Consider the following 16425-nt stretch of genomic DNA (forward strand, 5'->3'; position numbering starts at 1 on the left):
CAATATGCAATCCTTGTGCATTGCTGGAGCTGGTCGTGCCCGTGTCCGAACGGCTAATGAATTAATGAATTTGTATCTCATCGCCCCACTGGTTAACGCATCAAGCCCGAGCAATTATAATGATCGCAGTAGCGTCTAGACACTGGGAGTAGGTGAGCTTTCACGAAAAATTCATGCTGCGATTGACACGAATTACTGACAATAATGCTCTTGTCATGAAGGTGTACCAGCCCTCATGCACTGGTTTAATTTCTTGCCATATAACTGGTACGTCTCTTTCCAGATATCAAGCCACTCCTGGAGCTCCTCGTCGAAAACACCATCAAACTCGCCCATCCTGCTCTTCACGTTGTCCTCGAGGCCGTCTATTGTGACTATGGTCTTTCCAGTATTGTCGGCCTCCGCGAGGAACGGCTTGACGAGGGTGTAGTGGACGATGCGCGCCCGGCCCTTGAGGTCCTGCCACATTTCGGGCTTGCGCTTCTTGATTGCGAGATTTGCATTGTATGCGTAGGGCAGGCGAACTGCATCCGCCGCATAATACTGATTGAGGAACGCCTGGTCTGCCTGGATGGCGTCATAGGTTGCCGTTTGCATCTTATTGATCATGTCATTGAAAACGTCCATCGACGGACGTGCGAATATTACGCCCGTGTTGAATTCGACGGCGAACCCATGTAATCCAACGTATACGTCTGGCGCGGCACCAAAATTATATGGAAGGCTGAACAGCTCATCAAAGTTGCGCATCACCAGTGTATCCGCATCAAGGTGCACGACAGCTTTGATACCGGACTCGCTGAGAGTCCATAGATTGAGCTTCGAGTATGCGTCCATGAGACGTTCGTGCGTTCCCTTGCCATTGTGAGGAGGAGGAATGCGGGTGACGGGATGTGGGATGAAACCCGTAGCGCTCGCAACGCACAGTGCGTCGGGGGAAATGTTTTCCGGGAGATAGAAAAGGAGTCGCTTTGCGGTGCTGTTCACTCTGTTCAGAGAGTGCCCAAGGTTGGCAATTGCAGTCGCATAGGAGTCCGTGTACATGCATGTCACGACAGCGTTCTCTTCTGAAGATGGCTTTGCTAGCGCATTGAAAAATCCTTCGTCGACGAGCGGCTGTGTATTTCTGTGGTACAGATTGCAACCTGTCAAGTATTTAGATGAAGTGAACGATTAAGGTGCGTACAGATGCTGATAATTATCCAGAGGTGTCGTTGGCCACCAATGCTCAAGCCGTTTGATCATGTAGGCGTTATAAGCCACAGAGATAGCGAGAACCACGACATGTCCCAGTACAAGAAATATCAATTGGCGGTTTGTTTGTCTGAATGTTGAAACATTTGGCCATAAAGGAGTATAACCCTTGTATCGCGTAAAGAGTGACATGGTGAAGGTGGGCACTTTGGGGAGAGGTTACTACGCACGATTGGCCGCCCGCCTGGAGAGCTTTCAGTGCGCAGCAGGGGCTCGGTAGTGCCGGTGCCATCATCAGCGGATCAACGTTCAACAACGATCGAGTACCGCGAAGAATTGATGCGGCTTCCGAAGTTCGCGTAATTAAGGAAAGGACCAGCTCAATCAGCGAGCGTTGGTGTTCTTCGAATAGTCATGCATCATGCTCAGCGCGACATGCACAAGAAGGGACAAGAGCTTCTGAATCGCATGCGAACTGCAAGCCTGGTAACATGAAACAAATACGGTTATTATAGGAGAACAAGGAACACTTCATGGATGTTCACGTTGAATTCGTAGAGTGCATTGAGTACTCATCGTGTCTCCACAATCCGATCACAATAGCCAACCCGAGATACTGCTAGTACAAATCCCCAGCTTTATTAGAGATCGTCTCTCCGCTACTTTCAGCTTACTGGTACAAACAATCACCCCAACACCCTCCCCCGCAAAAGCGAAAGCCCGAGACACTCCTAAATCACGGGATAAACCGATGGACGAGTATCGCCCAGACATGGACTCCAAATCCATATCCTCAGTCATAGAAGGACTCCTTTGGAGTGAGATTGGTCCGCGGAAAATACGCTGCGATTGCATAGTATCAACAGCTAGTTCGTTCGATTTCGCTGGGAGCCAGTAACTCCACAGTCACGACCGGTCTCGTCTAGCGTTGTACTGAGCATGGAGACGCCGTGTCAGGTTCGATTGGATCCTACATCGCAACCTCAAAGGCCTCGGTCACGATGTATGGATCTTTTTCAGGCCATTAGACGTATATCCGTGAAATTTCGCATCGCTACGTGCCATCGGAAAATAGGACGTCGTCCTTCTCTCCCACTCAGCCATTGCAGCTAGCTCGTGGAAAGCCTGACCCTCCATCATTGTACCGGACTATGCGTACTCCAAAGAACTTCAATCGGCATCAGGATCTCATCCGCATTTGAAATCTCACGGAGGAACTTGAGCGTTGTAATAGAGTAATGGAGATCAAGAAGGATCATCCAAAGATCCAGATCATCTTGATGGTAGGAGTGGGAACGGGAAAGAAAGGCATCTCAGCTGAAATGTGCATGCTGCAGGTGGTGCTGCCAATCAAGCATTTCCATGAAGATATTCCAGCGAAAGCCAGATAGTTAGACACCCGGAAGCAAGCGAAGGAAGTCGAATGAAGCACGGGATTCTGTGGACATGTAGATGGTGCTGCAGGACAGGAGGCTGCACTCGTTGCAATGTATATGACTAGATATCGTGGGGTGTTTGATGTAAGTGCAACACGCAGAAATTTGTCACACTTCGGAAATTTTCCACACCCTCCGCTTCTAGCAAATCCATCTGCGCGCCTCCCACCTGCCATATTGCATTCAGTCGTATCGAACGTTCGCAGGCGGCATCGATACGCCGCTCGGCGCCATCCGTGAGCTGACGACGGTCGAAGGCCGCGAAAATCATAGAGGGGGGAAGACATCAACCCAACAGACAGTGGCCAGAGGGCACGCACACAACGATGGCTGCGAGCTATCATCCAACTGCGGTGTCACGTTTCTTTCTCAGAGCATTCTTCACGACCCTGATGGCGTTCTCTCTAGCAGCTATGAGCCGCTTCGCCTTGTTGATATCCAAAGACTCCTTCAGTGTGATGTAATCTGGAGCCTTCTTGAGCTTCGGTTCGTCTTGAGGAGCAAGAGTAGACTCCGACTGCTCATGCATTGACTGCTTGTCCTTGGTGAGGGAGGCAAGTTCAGCCCGCAGGGATGTAAGAGTGTCATCCAAGGAGGACAGTCTAGCAATCGATGTCGCCATGTCATCCTTCAGCCTGAACACACGACATACGTCTCGGGCGCATGTCTCAAAATGGGCGAAGCGTACCGGTCCCAGCATGACGCCTCCATACCTACAAACCGCGCACACTGAGCCGCAGCAACTAAACTCTATGATGGGTACATGGACTTACCAGCGACTGACAATAACAACAGCATCTATCACTCCCTCTTCCTGCATGACTTTCAGGACCTTACCACCGGCATGCTGTTCCCTGTCATCCTCACTCCCGGTCTTCAACTCGAAGTCATCCGGCCCACCCAATCCAGTCTTTCCCTCCTTCAGTACCATACATCGCCATGCCGATACCTCATGTGTAGCGGGCTTTGAGGCGTGAACGACATTCCTGACGCATGCGACTACGGCACGAGCTTCCTTGTCGTTGGACGCAGCGTAGATACTAGCCACGAACGTCGAGCCTCTGTCTCGTATTTCCTGCGACGTCGCAATACACTCCGGAGTGCAGTTCGGCTGAGACAATCCTAGATATGCATCAAGCGTGGTGGCCATATTAAAGAGGTTCACGACACTCGGCAATCGTCGAGCATGAGTGAGGCACTTATTTGGTGAATACATACTCGCTATTTTAACCTAGTTCAGTCGATTATACGATTGTATGCTATCCTCGCTAATTTTAGTACAGCAACCTAATCATCGCAGGCTATTCCTCTAGGGTCCTCCCTTGGTCCACGTCGCTTTATTTCCAGTCCACTGCACCACCACGGCCATTGTTCTCCTTCCACCGTCGACACGACGAGGACAACGACCACGACGGCGTCATATACCTGACTAGATACCCTTCCCGCAGTGGACCGGGCTCCGTTCCTTACTATACCTGGATTCACGCAATGGCTACCAATCTCACAGAGCTCATCGACGAAGATGCCTCGCAGCGGACGCTGGCGCCCGTTGCCGTTGGTTCTCAGATTGCTCTAATGAGTGTTGTCTCGGTGAGCAGCATGTCCAAGGTCTGACCATGATGGGAGCTGACCTTTGTAGGCCGTGACGATCATTGTCTTCAATATTCTGCGACCCAGGAACAAGGTGCGTGGACTCGGCGCTCAGCGCTCAGTGTCAATGCTGTGCAGAGCAACTCAGCTCGGTGCAGATCGTATACGAACCCAAAGTCAAGTACCATGTGGGCGACAAACGGCCGCCCCGTATATCCGACTCGCTGCTTGGCTGGCTGCCGCCGCTCATACACACAAAGGAACCCGTGCTCGTGGAGAAGATTGGTCTCGACGCAGCGATCTTTCTGCGTTTCCTGCGCATGTTTCGCTATCTGTTCACCGCAATCGCATTCATTTGTTGCGCGCTGCTCATCCCCGTCGACGTCTCCTACAATCTCCGCCACATACCCTCTGAGTCGCGCGACGTGCTCTCCATGATGACCATCCGCGATGTCTCCGGTAACCTGCTCTTTGTGCATGTCGCAGTCACCTACGTCATCACCGGGCTTGTCATGGGTTTTGTCTGGATCAACTGGCGCGAGGTGCTCCGACTTCGTCAGGCTTGGTTCCGCTCGCCCGAGTACATGCAGTCATTTTATGCGCGCACGCTCATGATCACCGAAGTCCCGCGCCAACTCCAATCTGACGAAGGCCTCCGTGCGATCTTCCAGTCCGTGCAGGTCCCATACCCGACGACCTCGGTACACATTGGCCGCAGGGTCGGCAAACTGGCAGAGCTGATCGAATTCCACAACAATACTGTCCGCGAGCTAGAGCACGTGTTGGTTCGGTATCTGAAAGATGGGAACATAGGAAAGCAGCGCCCGCAGATACGATTGGGCGGTTTCGTGTGTTTTGGGGGCCAGAAGGTGGATGCAATCGACTATTACACGTACGTTCACTCGGTGATTATGGTAGTCGGCATCCAATAATGAATCGATATTGCAGAGCTAAGTTGAGGCGATGTGAAGAAGCAGTCGAGAATTGCCGCAATGAGATCGCCACACGTCGAGCTGAAAGCTATGGATTTGCTTCTATGGCGGCCGTCCCATACGCGCACATTGTCGCGAGGTTGCTGAAGGACAAACACCCGAAAGGTACAACCATCACACTTGCTCCCAACCCCAAAGACATCGTAAGCTGTGATTCTAGGCCACGGCGGGAATCATGCATTTACAGTGCATTCTCCAGGTTTGGTCAAATCTGAGCATGTCAAAGGCAGAGCTCATGCGCAACCAAACATTTGGATGGTCATTTCTTGTCCTGGTGTGTTCCGTGAACACAGTGCCGCTTCTCATCATCTCGATTTTGGCAAACCTGGCTTCTGTGCGTTCACCCCTGCTTGGGCATTTGTTCAGATATTCTAACATCTGCCGCCAATAGCTGACCAGTTATGTGCCTTTCTTGGATAGATGGTCAGAGGCATCTCCAGGAACGTTCACGTTTATCTCTGGTGTACTGCCGCCTGCGGTGTCCGCGGCTTTTGGCTATGCGTTGCCAATTATCATGCGCTGGCTGACGAAGTACATGGGCGCGCATACGCACTCAAGGCTCGACCGCGCAGTCATCGCGCGGTACTTCGCGTTCTTGGTCATTTCCCAGCTGATTATCTTCACGTTGATTGGTGTCATCTTCAGTGAGTACCGGATCCAGCTTCGGTGGACGAAGAGATGACTCAGAGAATATCCTCACTAGATTCCGTTACTGCAATAGTCGAGCAGGTCGGAAAGCATGAAAGCATCGGGGAGATCGTCGAAAATCTACACAGTGAGTCGCCATCACACGATCACCGCTAAGGATTATTTCTCACACCTTAAAATGTGAAGCGCTGCCTAGCACCATAAATCGTACCTACATTGACCAGGCATCGTACTGGCTGACATATTTCCCGTAAGTGCAGACCGTGAGATGTTGCCACCCTCCAGTACTGATTGCTTCGAGCTAGGCTTCGCGGCTTTTTGGTGTTGTTTGATCTGGCGCAGATCATCCACCTGGTCATTGTATTTGTCAAGAAACAGTATGTGCGACCATAGTTGCTCGCCACTGGCTTTACTCATTCTGTCGCAGCCTTTTCGGACGAACACCGCGCGACATCCGTGAATGGACTCAGCCACCAGATTTTCAGTATGCGATCTATTAGTGAGTCCAAGTAGTACTTTAGCTGGCCTCACGTTGATCTTCCTTCACTAGCTCCAACCTGGTATGAGTCTGTCAGAACCACTGATAGCGATCACTGACATTCCCACAGCTTTTCATGGGTACGGTCGGACTCTTCTTTGCGCCACTGGCGCCACTTGTCGCAGTCGCTGCCATGGTCGTGTTCTGGCTCAGTTCCTGGGTCTACAAATATCAACTTATGTTTGTGTTTGTAACCAGAGTGGAAACAGGCGGGGTAAGTGATTCCTGAGAACATTGAAAATTGGTTGCTCAAAGGGAGTGCTCAGCGTTTATGGAATGTCATTGTTAACCGCCTGCTCGTTTCTACTGTAATCGGACAGCTGCTGATGGTACTCAGTAAGTTAATGATTCAATCTGTGATGCACTGATAATTGACGTGTACATTCTAGCGATCGGCCTGCAGTATGAGTTCCAGTCCTTCTTCTGGCTCTCTACCGTCCCGCCTATTCTATTTATCCTGGCTTTCAAGGTGTATATCGACCGGAATTTCTTGTCCAACTTCCGCTACTACATTCCTTCTGAGGATGAACTACGTCAAGCCCACATTTATTCAAAGCGCGCTGACGCAGCGGGCAACAAGCTCGAGAAACGATTCGGCCATCCGGCGCTCCATGCAGAGCTGTTCACTCCCATGGTGCACGCCAACATGACGCATCTGCTGTCAGAGGTGTTCAACGGCAAAATCGGAAGGACGAAGACGAAATTGGACGATCTGGGTGGCAGCAAGGTCGATGCGGTTGTGGCCGATGGCGTCAAGATTGCTGGTATTGAAGAGGTCCGTCCAGTGCTTCTGTTCCCGCTGCAATGCAATTTTCTGACTCCGATGTTGTTTCCACTTGTAGCGAGACTTGGAGTACGATCCCGCTCTCTATCAGCGCGACAGGGGCGAACTGGACTGGGACCAGCGCTCTATGTCGATGTCATCGGTCAACCTACTTGCTGGCGATAAAAACGTATCAAAAGCTGAGCTGTTCGCTGCGAGCGGCCGTGCATCCCCGGCCCCGTCGCAGAAGATGGCATATGACAAATATCTCGCGAACGGCGCTCAGCCAGAAATTGAGATGGCACGACTTGATTATGATGAGCAGCCTCTTTTGCCTACTGTAGTGAGTTTGACTTTCACTTCAGGCTGTGTTCGTATGCTAATGGGCTCAGGAGGCTCCGGGATATTCTGACCCATCAGATGCAAGGAGCATCTACAGCAATCCGCATTCTTATTCTCCCATGCAAGAGGCTCCGTCAGTGCCTTCGCTGGCTGCTGGCTACCGATCGGACGACGGTCACAGAGAAGCACCCGTGCATCGGCCACATCCTGCGGGTCAAGATTACTGGCGATAGTGTACGCTCCAAGCTGTCCCGCAGTTGTTCGCTCTGTATCCCCGCTGCTGGCGCGTAGATCGTGGTCGCGTTCGATGCACATGTATAATGTATGCTTCAGTTCCGATAGGGTGCTGTGCTGTATCTGATCAGTAGGCTTGGTTTGCATCCCTACGTGTACATTGTTTTGGTGGATAATTTGCCAAGACGTTGATAAAATACAATCGACAGTAATGGCTAGCTCTTCATTCGTTCGAGATTCGAATTCCTCATCACAGCTTACAGGGCACGGTGAGATATCGCGAGAAAGTTGCAGTGCTTTGCGCTGTCGGGAGTCACCTATATGAGATTCCTCGTCCCGATTTTCCGATGAATGATCATTTCTTCTTCGATCCGCCGCAGTAAGTACAAGAGGGCAGCGTATCTGTCGTCCGCATGCTGATGGCCGTTTGAATGAGCCGACTGCATATAACAAGCTACACGCGTGGAGGTATTGCCCTTTCATACAAAGCGTCATGACAGATGACTGAGTTCCTACGGCTTCTAGTAGTGCCGCATAATCGGAGCAGGGTACGCTTCATTTCGCGAGCTGGAGGATGAGGGTCCTCGATGACATATATGTAGATTTAATAGAGCATACGTACGACCGCTGTATACTATCCCCGCAATGCAACTAACGCTGGGCAGTTATTATCTAATCTGATAAGACCTCCATATAGATTAGATTAAATCCGTGCCCTATTGAGTCTCTTCTCCAGGTCTCTGAGTCCGCTAGTACTGCGTAATCTTTGCCAACACGGAGCTCCACAAGTTCTGCTCGCATATCCCGCGCTACTCGGAGTGCATTTGTGGAAAATACATACCTGCTCGTACCAACTCCTGTCCCGATTTCTCAACAGAGTCGAAGTCAAGAAAGCAATTAATGGCGACATCTGTCCGTCAAATTACATATTAGGCAAGAACAATTTCATGCCTCAGTAGTCTCGAATGCGTAGGCTGGTGCATGAGCGATCAATTTGGCCGTAGTGTTGGAGGATCGGGCTACCATTCGAGTCATAAACGCTGTCTGACCGACACAGTATCCGAGATCTGACCAGTTCATCATCGAATAATTCTCGTCCAGCGCCACTGATGCGAATCGCTGCTGACGATGTGCAAGTCATCCCACCAGGTACAGTATCATTGTACGGTTGATCAGTTGATATGAACTCACTCCACGCGGACGCAGCCGAGCCTGGGAGCACCTCGACAATTTGAAGGGTACGTCGTCCCATCAGCCGAGCGAACACATCAGCGTCGCCGTATGCGGGGTTGGGATCCCGCGCAGAATATAAGTGTGCTCGCTACTACCTCCATGCACCAGCTTTGGACGAATAGCGTGCTCGAACCTCTATAGCAGTATGCCTCAGACATTGTCTACTCCTGTTTTGATTGTGAGCTCAGCATCTGTTGTAATGTTGGCTATCTTGTTCACTCTTCGCGCTCGTCTTAGGTTGGAGCAGGTCCTGTGGGCCTTCTTTTAGCTCTCACTTTGCTGAAGAACGGAACTTCGGTTCGGATCATCGATAAATTACCAAGCTACCATGTAGGATCTCGCGGTGCTGGAGTGATGGTACGTTGTGTAGGCTGTTCCTGGATACCGGTTTCTGATGAAGTAATCTTAGCCGCGCTCACTTGAGTTGTACAATTACTTGGGAGTGCTGCCCGACATGCAGGCTGAGGGAGCTTCTCTCATGCCGATCAGGGTCTACAAATTACCAGGCGGCGTTGAAGTGTTGAAGGAGTTCAACATGCAAACGGCACAGGACCCTTCTCCCGATGTTCCATACGTGAGTCTAGTCTAGCCCTCAATTATTCATGTGGTGTGAATGATTGCGCGTTCAGATCAATGGCTTATTGATAGGCCAGAATCGTCAAGAAGGTGTACTACGCAAGCATTTGGAACAATTTGGGTGTCATGTGGAATTGAACACGGAACTGCATAGCTTCAGGCAGCAGGAGGACTATGTCGTCGCAGAGATTGTGAAAAAGACAGGGAAGAGCGAGCAGCGGGAGACCGTCCTCGCGCACTGGCTGATTGGCGCATACGGCGCAAAGGTGCGCACAGATCATTCGTACCAGCTTTCGTGGTAGTAATGTATAAGCAGGAATTGTGCGGAAGAAGCTTGGTCTAACATTTGATGGTGAGACTCGAGGCCGACAGGAGCAATTTCTATTCAGCGACGTCGAGATCTTTGGCATAAGCAAGGATGTAAGTCGTTCGCATTGTCCTTCACGACTTCACCATGCTAATCTGACCGTGTTGCAAGGCCTTGCATTCATGGGGAAATGTCAGCGATAGATCGTACGTGTCCGATGATAAATTGCTAGACCGTTGACATTCATGCCATTTCAGGCTCTCCCTTCGTCCCACATACGAAGGCGATGTCTTCAACATTATTGCCGCAGGACATGTCGACTATGCAAAGTTAATCGACGACCGGGAAGAACTAGTCAAGTTTGTCCATTCCGTGTCGAACAGGGATGATATCAAAGTGGGCAAGGTGATATGGCTGTCCGCCTATACGTGAGTTTCATTGCACAAATTTACGTTTAACGATACTCTCGCCTCACGCCTTTCCTTTATATAGGCCGAATATCCGGATGGTGGACAAGTTTGGTGAGGGACGTGTTTTTGTCGCGGGAGGTATGTTGTCCCACCTAATCTACATGTCAAATTTCATTGATTGCTCATAGACTAGACGCTGCACACGTGCATAGCCCTAGTGGTGGTCAAGTGAGGATTACTTCGCAGCTGAAGCAGCTTATGTGACCAATTCTAATCTGTTCTTACAGGGCTTGAATTCGGGCATTCAAGACGCAGTGAGCGATCTCGATCACGGTCGGTAGGCTCGCTCTGATGGCGCCGTTGCAGATTAACCTCGGCTGGAAGCTTTCTCTCGTCGAGAAGGGCATCGCCTCTCGATCTCTCCTTTCCACTTACAATGAGGAGCGTCTTCCAGTCATCAAAGATATGCTCAAGCGCACCACGGCTATCCTTGGTAGGATCATGGCTACCAAAATAGGGGATGATATCTCTGCCTGGAAACGGGAAGGGTTTCTGAAGCAACTCGGAGTTAACTATCGTTGGAGCTCCATCGTCGTGGGTGAGCGTACGCCATGCACCGCAGAGGAAAAGGCGGAGTTAATAGACAATGCGTACGGAGGGGGCGAGGGCATTCGCGCTGGAGACAGAGCCCCTGCCGCGCCGGGGCTCCTGATCGTCCACGAGCGAGAGAAGTGGACGACGAACATAACATCACCTCCCTTTTCCACATCTTCCGTCCTAATTCGCACACTGCACTGATTTTCTCCGCCGAGTCCGATAGTATCGGCTCTGTGCTCAAGGCAACGAAGCTCTATCCCGAGGGTCTGGTCCGCTCCGTTATCGTTCTCCCACAGACGGCTCCCGAGTGCGCCGATGTCCAGTCTGCTGACCTGCTTCTCTCGGATGGGAGTGGGCATGCCTATGAGAGTTACGCAGTGTCGCCGACTAGTGGTGGGATGACCATTGTTATCGTCAGGCCGGATGGTGTGATTGGAGGCATTGTGTTGGGCGTGGATGGTCTGACGAAGTATTTCCGAAATGTCTTCTCGGCGCTGGCGATGTAATCGGTGTCTTGGTTGGGTTCCACTTGGTATCTTATGACAACGTGCTTGAACATAGTGGATATCCCTCTCAAGTCTGGCATTGATGAGATCCCTTATCCTGATTGTTCGACGAAAGATTATGTTTCCCCTAGATCCGCGGTAAGTACGAAAGGCCAGCGTCTTCGCTATCTGCATGCTGATGGTCAATTGTTGAATGAGCCGCCTTCAGATAACAAGCTATACTATATGCCTTGCCGGTGGAAGTATTGCCCCTTATACAAGTGTCATGACAGATGACTGAGTTCTTACGGCTTCTAGTAGTGCCACATAATCGGAGCAGGGAGTCAATCCGATGATTGCTTCTGCAAGAAGCATACGTGACCTAATTCGTATGGAACCGTTGTTCGTATAATACGGACGAGTTCTGTGGGGAAGGCCGTCTTTCTCCCAGCTTCATTGATGGCATCCGAACCTGTAGTGCCTGTCTTGATAGTATGTACGATTCGTCTGCCATATTATCCTTACTGACTGAAGTAGGCTGGTGCTGGCCCTGTGGGCCTTGTCGCCGCGCTCACATTGCGTCAAAATAATATACCCGTACGGATCATCGAGAAGGAGGAAAGAATTCGCGTAGGCCAACGAGGCGCGGCTATCATGGTACGCACGGACCCAATATATCCGGCCACTATTGATTGCTCACCGCCTCGATAGCCTCGATCACTCGAACTGTACAACTTTCTGGGTGTCTTGTCTGACTTGCGTGCACGAGCGATCTCTATGGTTCCTATGCGAGTGTACAAGCTTCCCGAAGGGAGAGAGCCACTTGCGACGTTCCTGTTGGATCCTCCTGTGCAACCGACGCCGTACGTGCCTTTCGTAAGTCAGAAAACATTAGCATGCGAGACGTATTCAGATGCTCATTTCGTTTCGCGATAGACAAATATATCCATGCTTGCACAAGAGCATACAGAAACTATTCTGCGGGCCCACCTGGCCCGACACGGTTGCGAAGTTGAGCTTGGTACTGAGCTCCAGGGTTTCGAGCAAAACCGGGATCATGTTCTTGCACATGTCAAGAAAAATGTTGGCGTCCACAAGGACATGGAGAATATCGCGTGTCGCTGGCTTATAGGAGCAGACGGAGCCAAAGGTTTTTCTATCGATGTATCTGATTTACTTTGTGATATTGATAGCCTCATTGAAGGCATCGTACGCAGGCAGCTGGGTCTGTCTTTCCTTGGTGAAACATTAGGCGCCGGTCAACATCTAGTCGTTGGCGATCTAGAAATACGGGGCCTGGATCACGAGGTAAGCCATTGTTGGTGTACGATCATCCGTTCATCCATGATGTAATGCATCCCAACTGCAGCATTGGCATTCATGGGGGACTATGGACTCGGTGCTGTACGTACATACTATCGAACTGCACTATTGCGGTGAAGTACTGAAACTCCAGGGCATGGCAGCGTAATGTTGCGGGCCACAGAGGACGGCGACCTCTACTTTACCTTTGTGGGTGGGAAAGTGGACCATGCTAGACTGGTAGCGGACCGCGATCACCTTCTGCACACGATCCGAACGAGTACCGGCCGGCACGACTTAGAACTTGGTGCCATCAAATGGCTGACAGAGTGGAAGTCAGTGTGACATCTTATTTCCCGATTGCATATTCACGGGGAGTATCTGTAGGCCCAATATTCGAATGGTAGACCAATTTAGCAAGGGGCGTGTTCTTGTGGCGGGAGGTTAGTACTTGAATGTTTTCTCTGACTATTTCTACTAGAAGCGCTCTTGACATTCGATTCAACGTATAGATGCAGCACATGTGCACAGCCCTTTCGGTGGGCAGGTGAGCTTTGAGATTCCATATCGATGTTCGGTAACCTACTGAACGTGAGTACGTGCACAGGGTCTGAACTCTGGCATACAAGACGCCGTAAGTATGCTGTTCCGACAAGACCGCAATCGCGCAATTGAACGTTCACATAGGTTAACCTTGGCTGGAAGCTTGCCCTTGTTGAGAAAGGCGTCGCGCATCCCTCGATCCTCGAGACATACACTGAAGAGCGATTGCCAGTGATAGCGGAAGTCCTCAAGACATCAAACAAGTTATTCAACTCAGCGGTGAACGCAAAAGGGGACGGTGAAACGAACAAGAAGGCTTGGCATCGGGGCGGCTCCTTGAACCAACTAGGAGTGAACTATCGTTGGAGTTCGATTATCGTCGATGACCGCTTCCCTCGCGAAGAACACCCTACCGACCCCTATGGTGTCACCCACAATCCCACAGATCCGGTACGCGCGGGGGAGCGTGCTCCTGATGCGCCTGGTTTGGTATTGGCAGGGTCTGCGGGCGACGCAGGCAGACGGCCGAAGACGGCCTCGCTTTTTAGCATCTACCGCCCTTTCTACCACACCATCTTGATCTTCGCTGCAAATGCTGACGAAGCCGCACCGATCGTTGGAGCCATGAAAGCGTATCCTTCGGAATTAATTCGGACGGTTTTCATTTATCCTCAGGATACTGCATCCGATGCGACAAGCGCTGAAGGGGTAGATATCACCACAGTCGACGGCGATGGGCATGCGCATATAGCTTATGGGATATTGGAAGGGCCTACGGTAGTCATCATCAGGCCCGATGGAGTTATTGGAGGGGTCGTATGCGGACTGGAAAGCTTGAGAGGCTACTTTCGCCGGGTATTTTCAGGAACGTCGCCGAAGCTATAGTTATGCAGTTCATAGGATGGATTGTTCTTTGCATGTGTACGGGAGTATTTTCCTTGTCCGCAGAGAGTACATCGCTCGATTGGTGTCTATGGAGATTGCGCGTGTGAAGGTATGCGACATGAAATCGGACACGGAACCCGGAAGCCCTGATGCTACTGGTACAATGAAGCAGATACGTCAGCGAAAGAAGCATTGTCTCTAGGTGCAGATGCGCTCGAAAGAGGGTCCCGTAGAGGTGCTATATGTACAAACCAAAGTCGTGACGTCGTAAAGCAAGTATTAGGCGGAGAGCTAGTCTATTAGGAAGGAGTATATGAGCTGTCGGTCAACTGTGACTGTCGCCGCTCCATCAGATTAATGTCGCTTTCGGTGTGAATGCTGCCTTCCACTGGTGTTGGGGCAGAGGTGCTGCTCGCCTCCTGCACAGCGATTCTTATCCTCACAGGAGGCTTCTCCTTCTCGTCGGTGATGGATGCGCGCTCAGGCAATGGTGGAATCTCTTCTTCGTCATCCTCTGGGACTTTTCTGTAGGACTTGGGGAACAACCGATGCTGAGCATAGGCGAAGAGCAGACTGAGATGATGAGAGTGAGCTGACGGCGGGCACATCAGAGAAGGCGAGCACATACGCGGCAGGCAGGGAAATAGCAACGATGATGATGGTCGAGGTTGGTGGTTTCCATCCTTCCAGGACGAGGTCCTGGACAAGATGTGAGACAAAACGACGAGTGCACTGGGCTCAGACGTACCACCCAATGATGTTTGTTACGATCACACATTAACCGCAAACCAAGACTCATTCCCTCCTGCTTATTCACCGCGAGGTCAATACCCAACGCGATGAAGAAGGTTCCTACGGACGCCGAGGCAAGAGCCTGGAAATAGACAAGGTTAACTGGTGACGTTGCATGGAACGATATGCAACCTACGACTGCGATACGCTCGAAGTGAGGGATGACAAGGACATGGATGACAGCGAACGATGCGCCGATCAGCCAGTCGCCGTACACTTCGCGGACTAAGAGGTCCTCTCGGAACAGGCATATCCGAACTCCCCACGAGAAACCACTTGCCACGACGATGAGGATAACTCCAGCGAGATGTCCGAAATGGTGGAAGCCGAACAGGAACCCAGGAAGGAACAAGCATACTGGTATCAGGGTGACCACCAAATCCGACAGAGAATCAGCAGGCTCAGTGTTGATGAACGCAGCCCACACTGCCAATGTGTAAGTAGAGAACATCTGTCGACCGGCAGATCACTCACAGCAGGCAGTGGCCGTAATACCAATACCAATTCCAATTGTCATGCGTGGGATCTTGATACCAAGCAAAGCTAGTGGTACACCAATGACGAAGCAATAAACGATCCAAATGATTGCGGAGGCGTTAAAATCATGGCCGCTGCCGTCAGAGGCAAGGCCCTGTGCGGTGACATTGCCGGTGTCTGGGTTAGTCACGATGATGGTTCCGTTGCTGACGGTGCTGATTTCGGGATCCCATCGCGCCTGGAGAGCGGCGGTCGCCAAAGGAGGTGGCGATGTCAGAGGGAAGCCGCGGGTGAAGGTGATGAGGGCGAAGGAGAGCCATGCCAGGGCAGGAGGGAAGCGGGCTGCAGCGGCCATTGCAGACACGTCCTGACACTCTGGAGGACCGGGTGGTCGCTCTGAGAGTGTTTCGGAAGACGCCCAACCCTAATAGTGAAGGAGGAATACTTCGGAACTTAATGTGGAAATGCCGAACGGCTGATAAGGAGCGGACGGAAGGTAAGGAACGACGAGAAGTGAGAGGATGGGCTAGGTTTGCGACGGTGACAGCACCCAAGTGGCCAGAATCAGCCACGCTAGCTCACAGATACGCACCTCGCGAAACGCTTCAGAAGCCGCGGCTGTCGCGTAGCACGCGAATTTTTCCATCGGCACGACCATGAGGCCTCCATGTAGCAGGTGCATCCGCGGTAGTGGACGGTCTACAGTGAGCGAACACCGGCGCAATTGTCGTGCATCAGTGCAATCCGCATCTCGGACGCTACCACGCGGGCGTATTCGACTCGACCTCACGCTGTCTCGGAGCAAATCGCGCCATGTAGCGTCGCAGGGTGCGGCAGCGCCACGTTCTGCCACGTTGCTCTTGCGAACGTGCTCAACGCACGCATCGATGTGCGTCGGCTACATGGTCTTCGCTGTGAAGAATAACATCGATAGGATGCAATATCGCGCGTTTTTCCACTGACCTGCTTCCCCTCTGGAAGCGACTCTCTTCTTCTCTCCAACGCTCTGTCATCCAGCGCACTTATCTCAGCATTAGCATGCCTCGTTGCGTCGTTCTCAGATTAGCAGTCAAAGAAATTT

General features: G+C 51.4%; 6 protein-coding genes across 6 annotated transcripts; 3 read left to right on the forward strand and 3 right to left on the reverse strand.

Moving 5' to 3' along the window:
* Window positions 1-23: 23 nt before the first annotated feature.
* On the reverse strand, window positions 24-1419 carry LAESUDRAFT_681345 (glycosyltransferase family 8 protein). The gene is made up of 3 exons (XM_040905761.1): window positions 1187-1419; window positions 201-1126; window positions 24-142 (listed from the first exon to the last, which is right to left on the reverse strand). Exons 1-2 carry the CDS (start codon window positions 1384-1386, stop codon window positions 214-216), a joined length of 1113 nt encoding a protein of 370 aa, XP_040763127.1. The 5' UTR covers window positions 1387-1419; the 3' UTR covers window positions 24-142; window positions 201-213.
* Window positions 1420-2521: 1102 nt separating this feature from the next.
* Window positions 2522-3780, reverse strand: LAESUDRAFT_702194 (ribosomal protein S5 domain 2-like protein; the record flags this gene model as incomplete). Its single annotated transcript, XM_040906472.1, has 2 exons — window positions 2522-3343; window positions 3404-3780. The coding sequence occupies 2 exons, from the start codon at window positions 3778-3780 to the stop codon at window positions 2971-2973; spliced, it is 750 nt and encodes a 249-aa protein (XP_040763128.1). The 3' UTR covers window positions 2522-2970.
* Window positions 3781-3939: 159 nt separating this feature from the next.
* Window positions 3940-8190, forward strand: LAESUDRAFT_727034 (DUF221-domain-containing protein). Its single transcript, XM_040909149.1, has 17 exons — window positions 3940-4220; window positions 4270-4314; window positions 4379-5112; window positions 5169-5355; window positions 5412-5546; window positions 5604-5856; window positions 5916-5987; window positions 6047-6110; window positions 6166-6237; window positions 6288-6359; window positions 6411-6420; window positions 6469-6612; window positions 6665-6734; window positions 6788-7173; window positions 7241-7504; window positions 7554-8116; window positions 8174-8190. The coding sequence occupies exons 1-16, from the start codon at window positions 4119-4121 to the stop codon at window positions 7734-7736; spliced, it is 2793 nt and encodes a 930-aa protein (XP_040763129.1). The 5' UTR covers window positions 3940-4118; the 3' UTR covers window positions 7737-8116; window positions 8174-8190.
* Window positions 8191-9115: 925 nt separating this feature from the next.
* LAESUDRAFT_760263 (monooxygenase) lies at window positions 9116-11366 on the forward strand (the record flags this gene model as incomplete). The annotated part of the gene is made up of 12 exons (XM_040912710.1): window positions 9116-9148; window positions 9208-9327; window positions 9380-9544; window positions 9600-9812; window positions 9919-9966; window positions 10025-10059; window positions 10111-10281; window positions 10346-10401; window positions 10457-10491; window positions 10551-10577; window positions 10630-10994; window positions 11084-11366. The coding sequence occupies 12 exons, from the start codon at window positions 9116-9118 to the stop codon at window positions 11364-11366; spliced, it is 1551 nt and encodes a 516-aa protein (XP_040763130.1).
* Window positions 11367-11804: 438 nt separating this feature from the next.
* Window positions 11805-14075, forward strand: LAESUDRAFT_760264 (monooxygenase; the record flags this gene model as incomplete). The annotated part of the gene is made up of 11 exons (XM_040912711.1): window positions 11805-11837; window positions 11883-12002; window positions 12057-12221; window positions 12282-12495; window positions 12550-12653; window positions 12715-12749; window positions 12812-12982; window positions 13035-13090; window positions 13160-13194; window positions 13255-13281; window positions 13335-14075. 11 exons carry the CDS (start codon window positions 11805-11807, stop codon window positions 14073-14075), a joined length of 1701 nt encoding a protein of 566 aa, XP_040763131.1.
* A 299-nt stretch (window positions 14076-14374) lies between these two features.
* On the reverse strand, window positions 14375-15933 carry LAESUDRAFT_813506 (uncharacterized protein; the record flags this gene model as incomplete). The annotated part of the gene is made up of 5 exons (XM_040914493.1): window positions 15342-15933; window positions 15004-15293; window positions 14824-14949; window positions 14704-14774; window positions 14375-14648 (listed from the first exon to the last, which is right to left on the reverse strand). The coding sequence occupies exons 1-5, from the start codon at window positions 15697-15699 to the stop codon at window positions 14375-14377; spliced, it is 1119 nt and encodes a 372-aa protein (XP_040763132.1). The 5' UTR covers window positions 15700-15933.
* Window positions 15934-16425: the final 492 nt, after the last annotated feature.

The sequence above is a fragment of the Laetiporus sulphureus genome (assembly GCF_001632365.1).
Source record: "Laetiporus sulphureus 93-53 unplaced genomic scaffold LAESUscaffold_26, whole genome shotgun sequence".
Classification (NCBI taxonomy): domain Eukaryota; kingdom Fungi; phylum Basidiomycota; class Agaricomycetes; order Polyporales; family Laetiporaceae; genus Laetiporus; species Laetiporus sulphureus.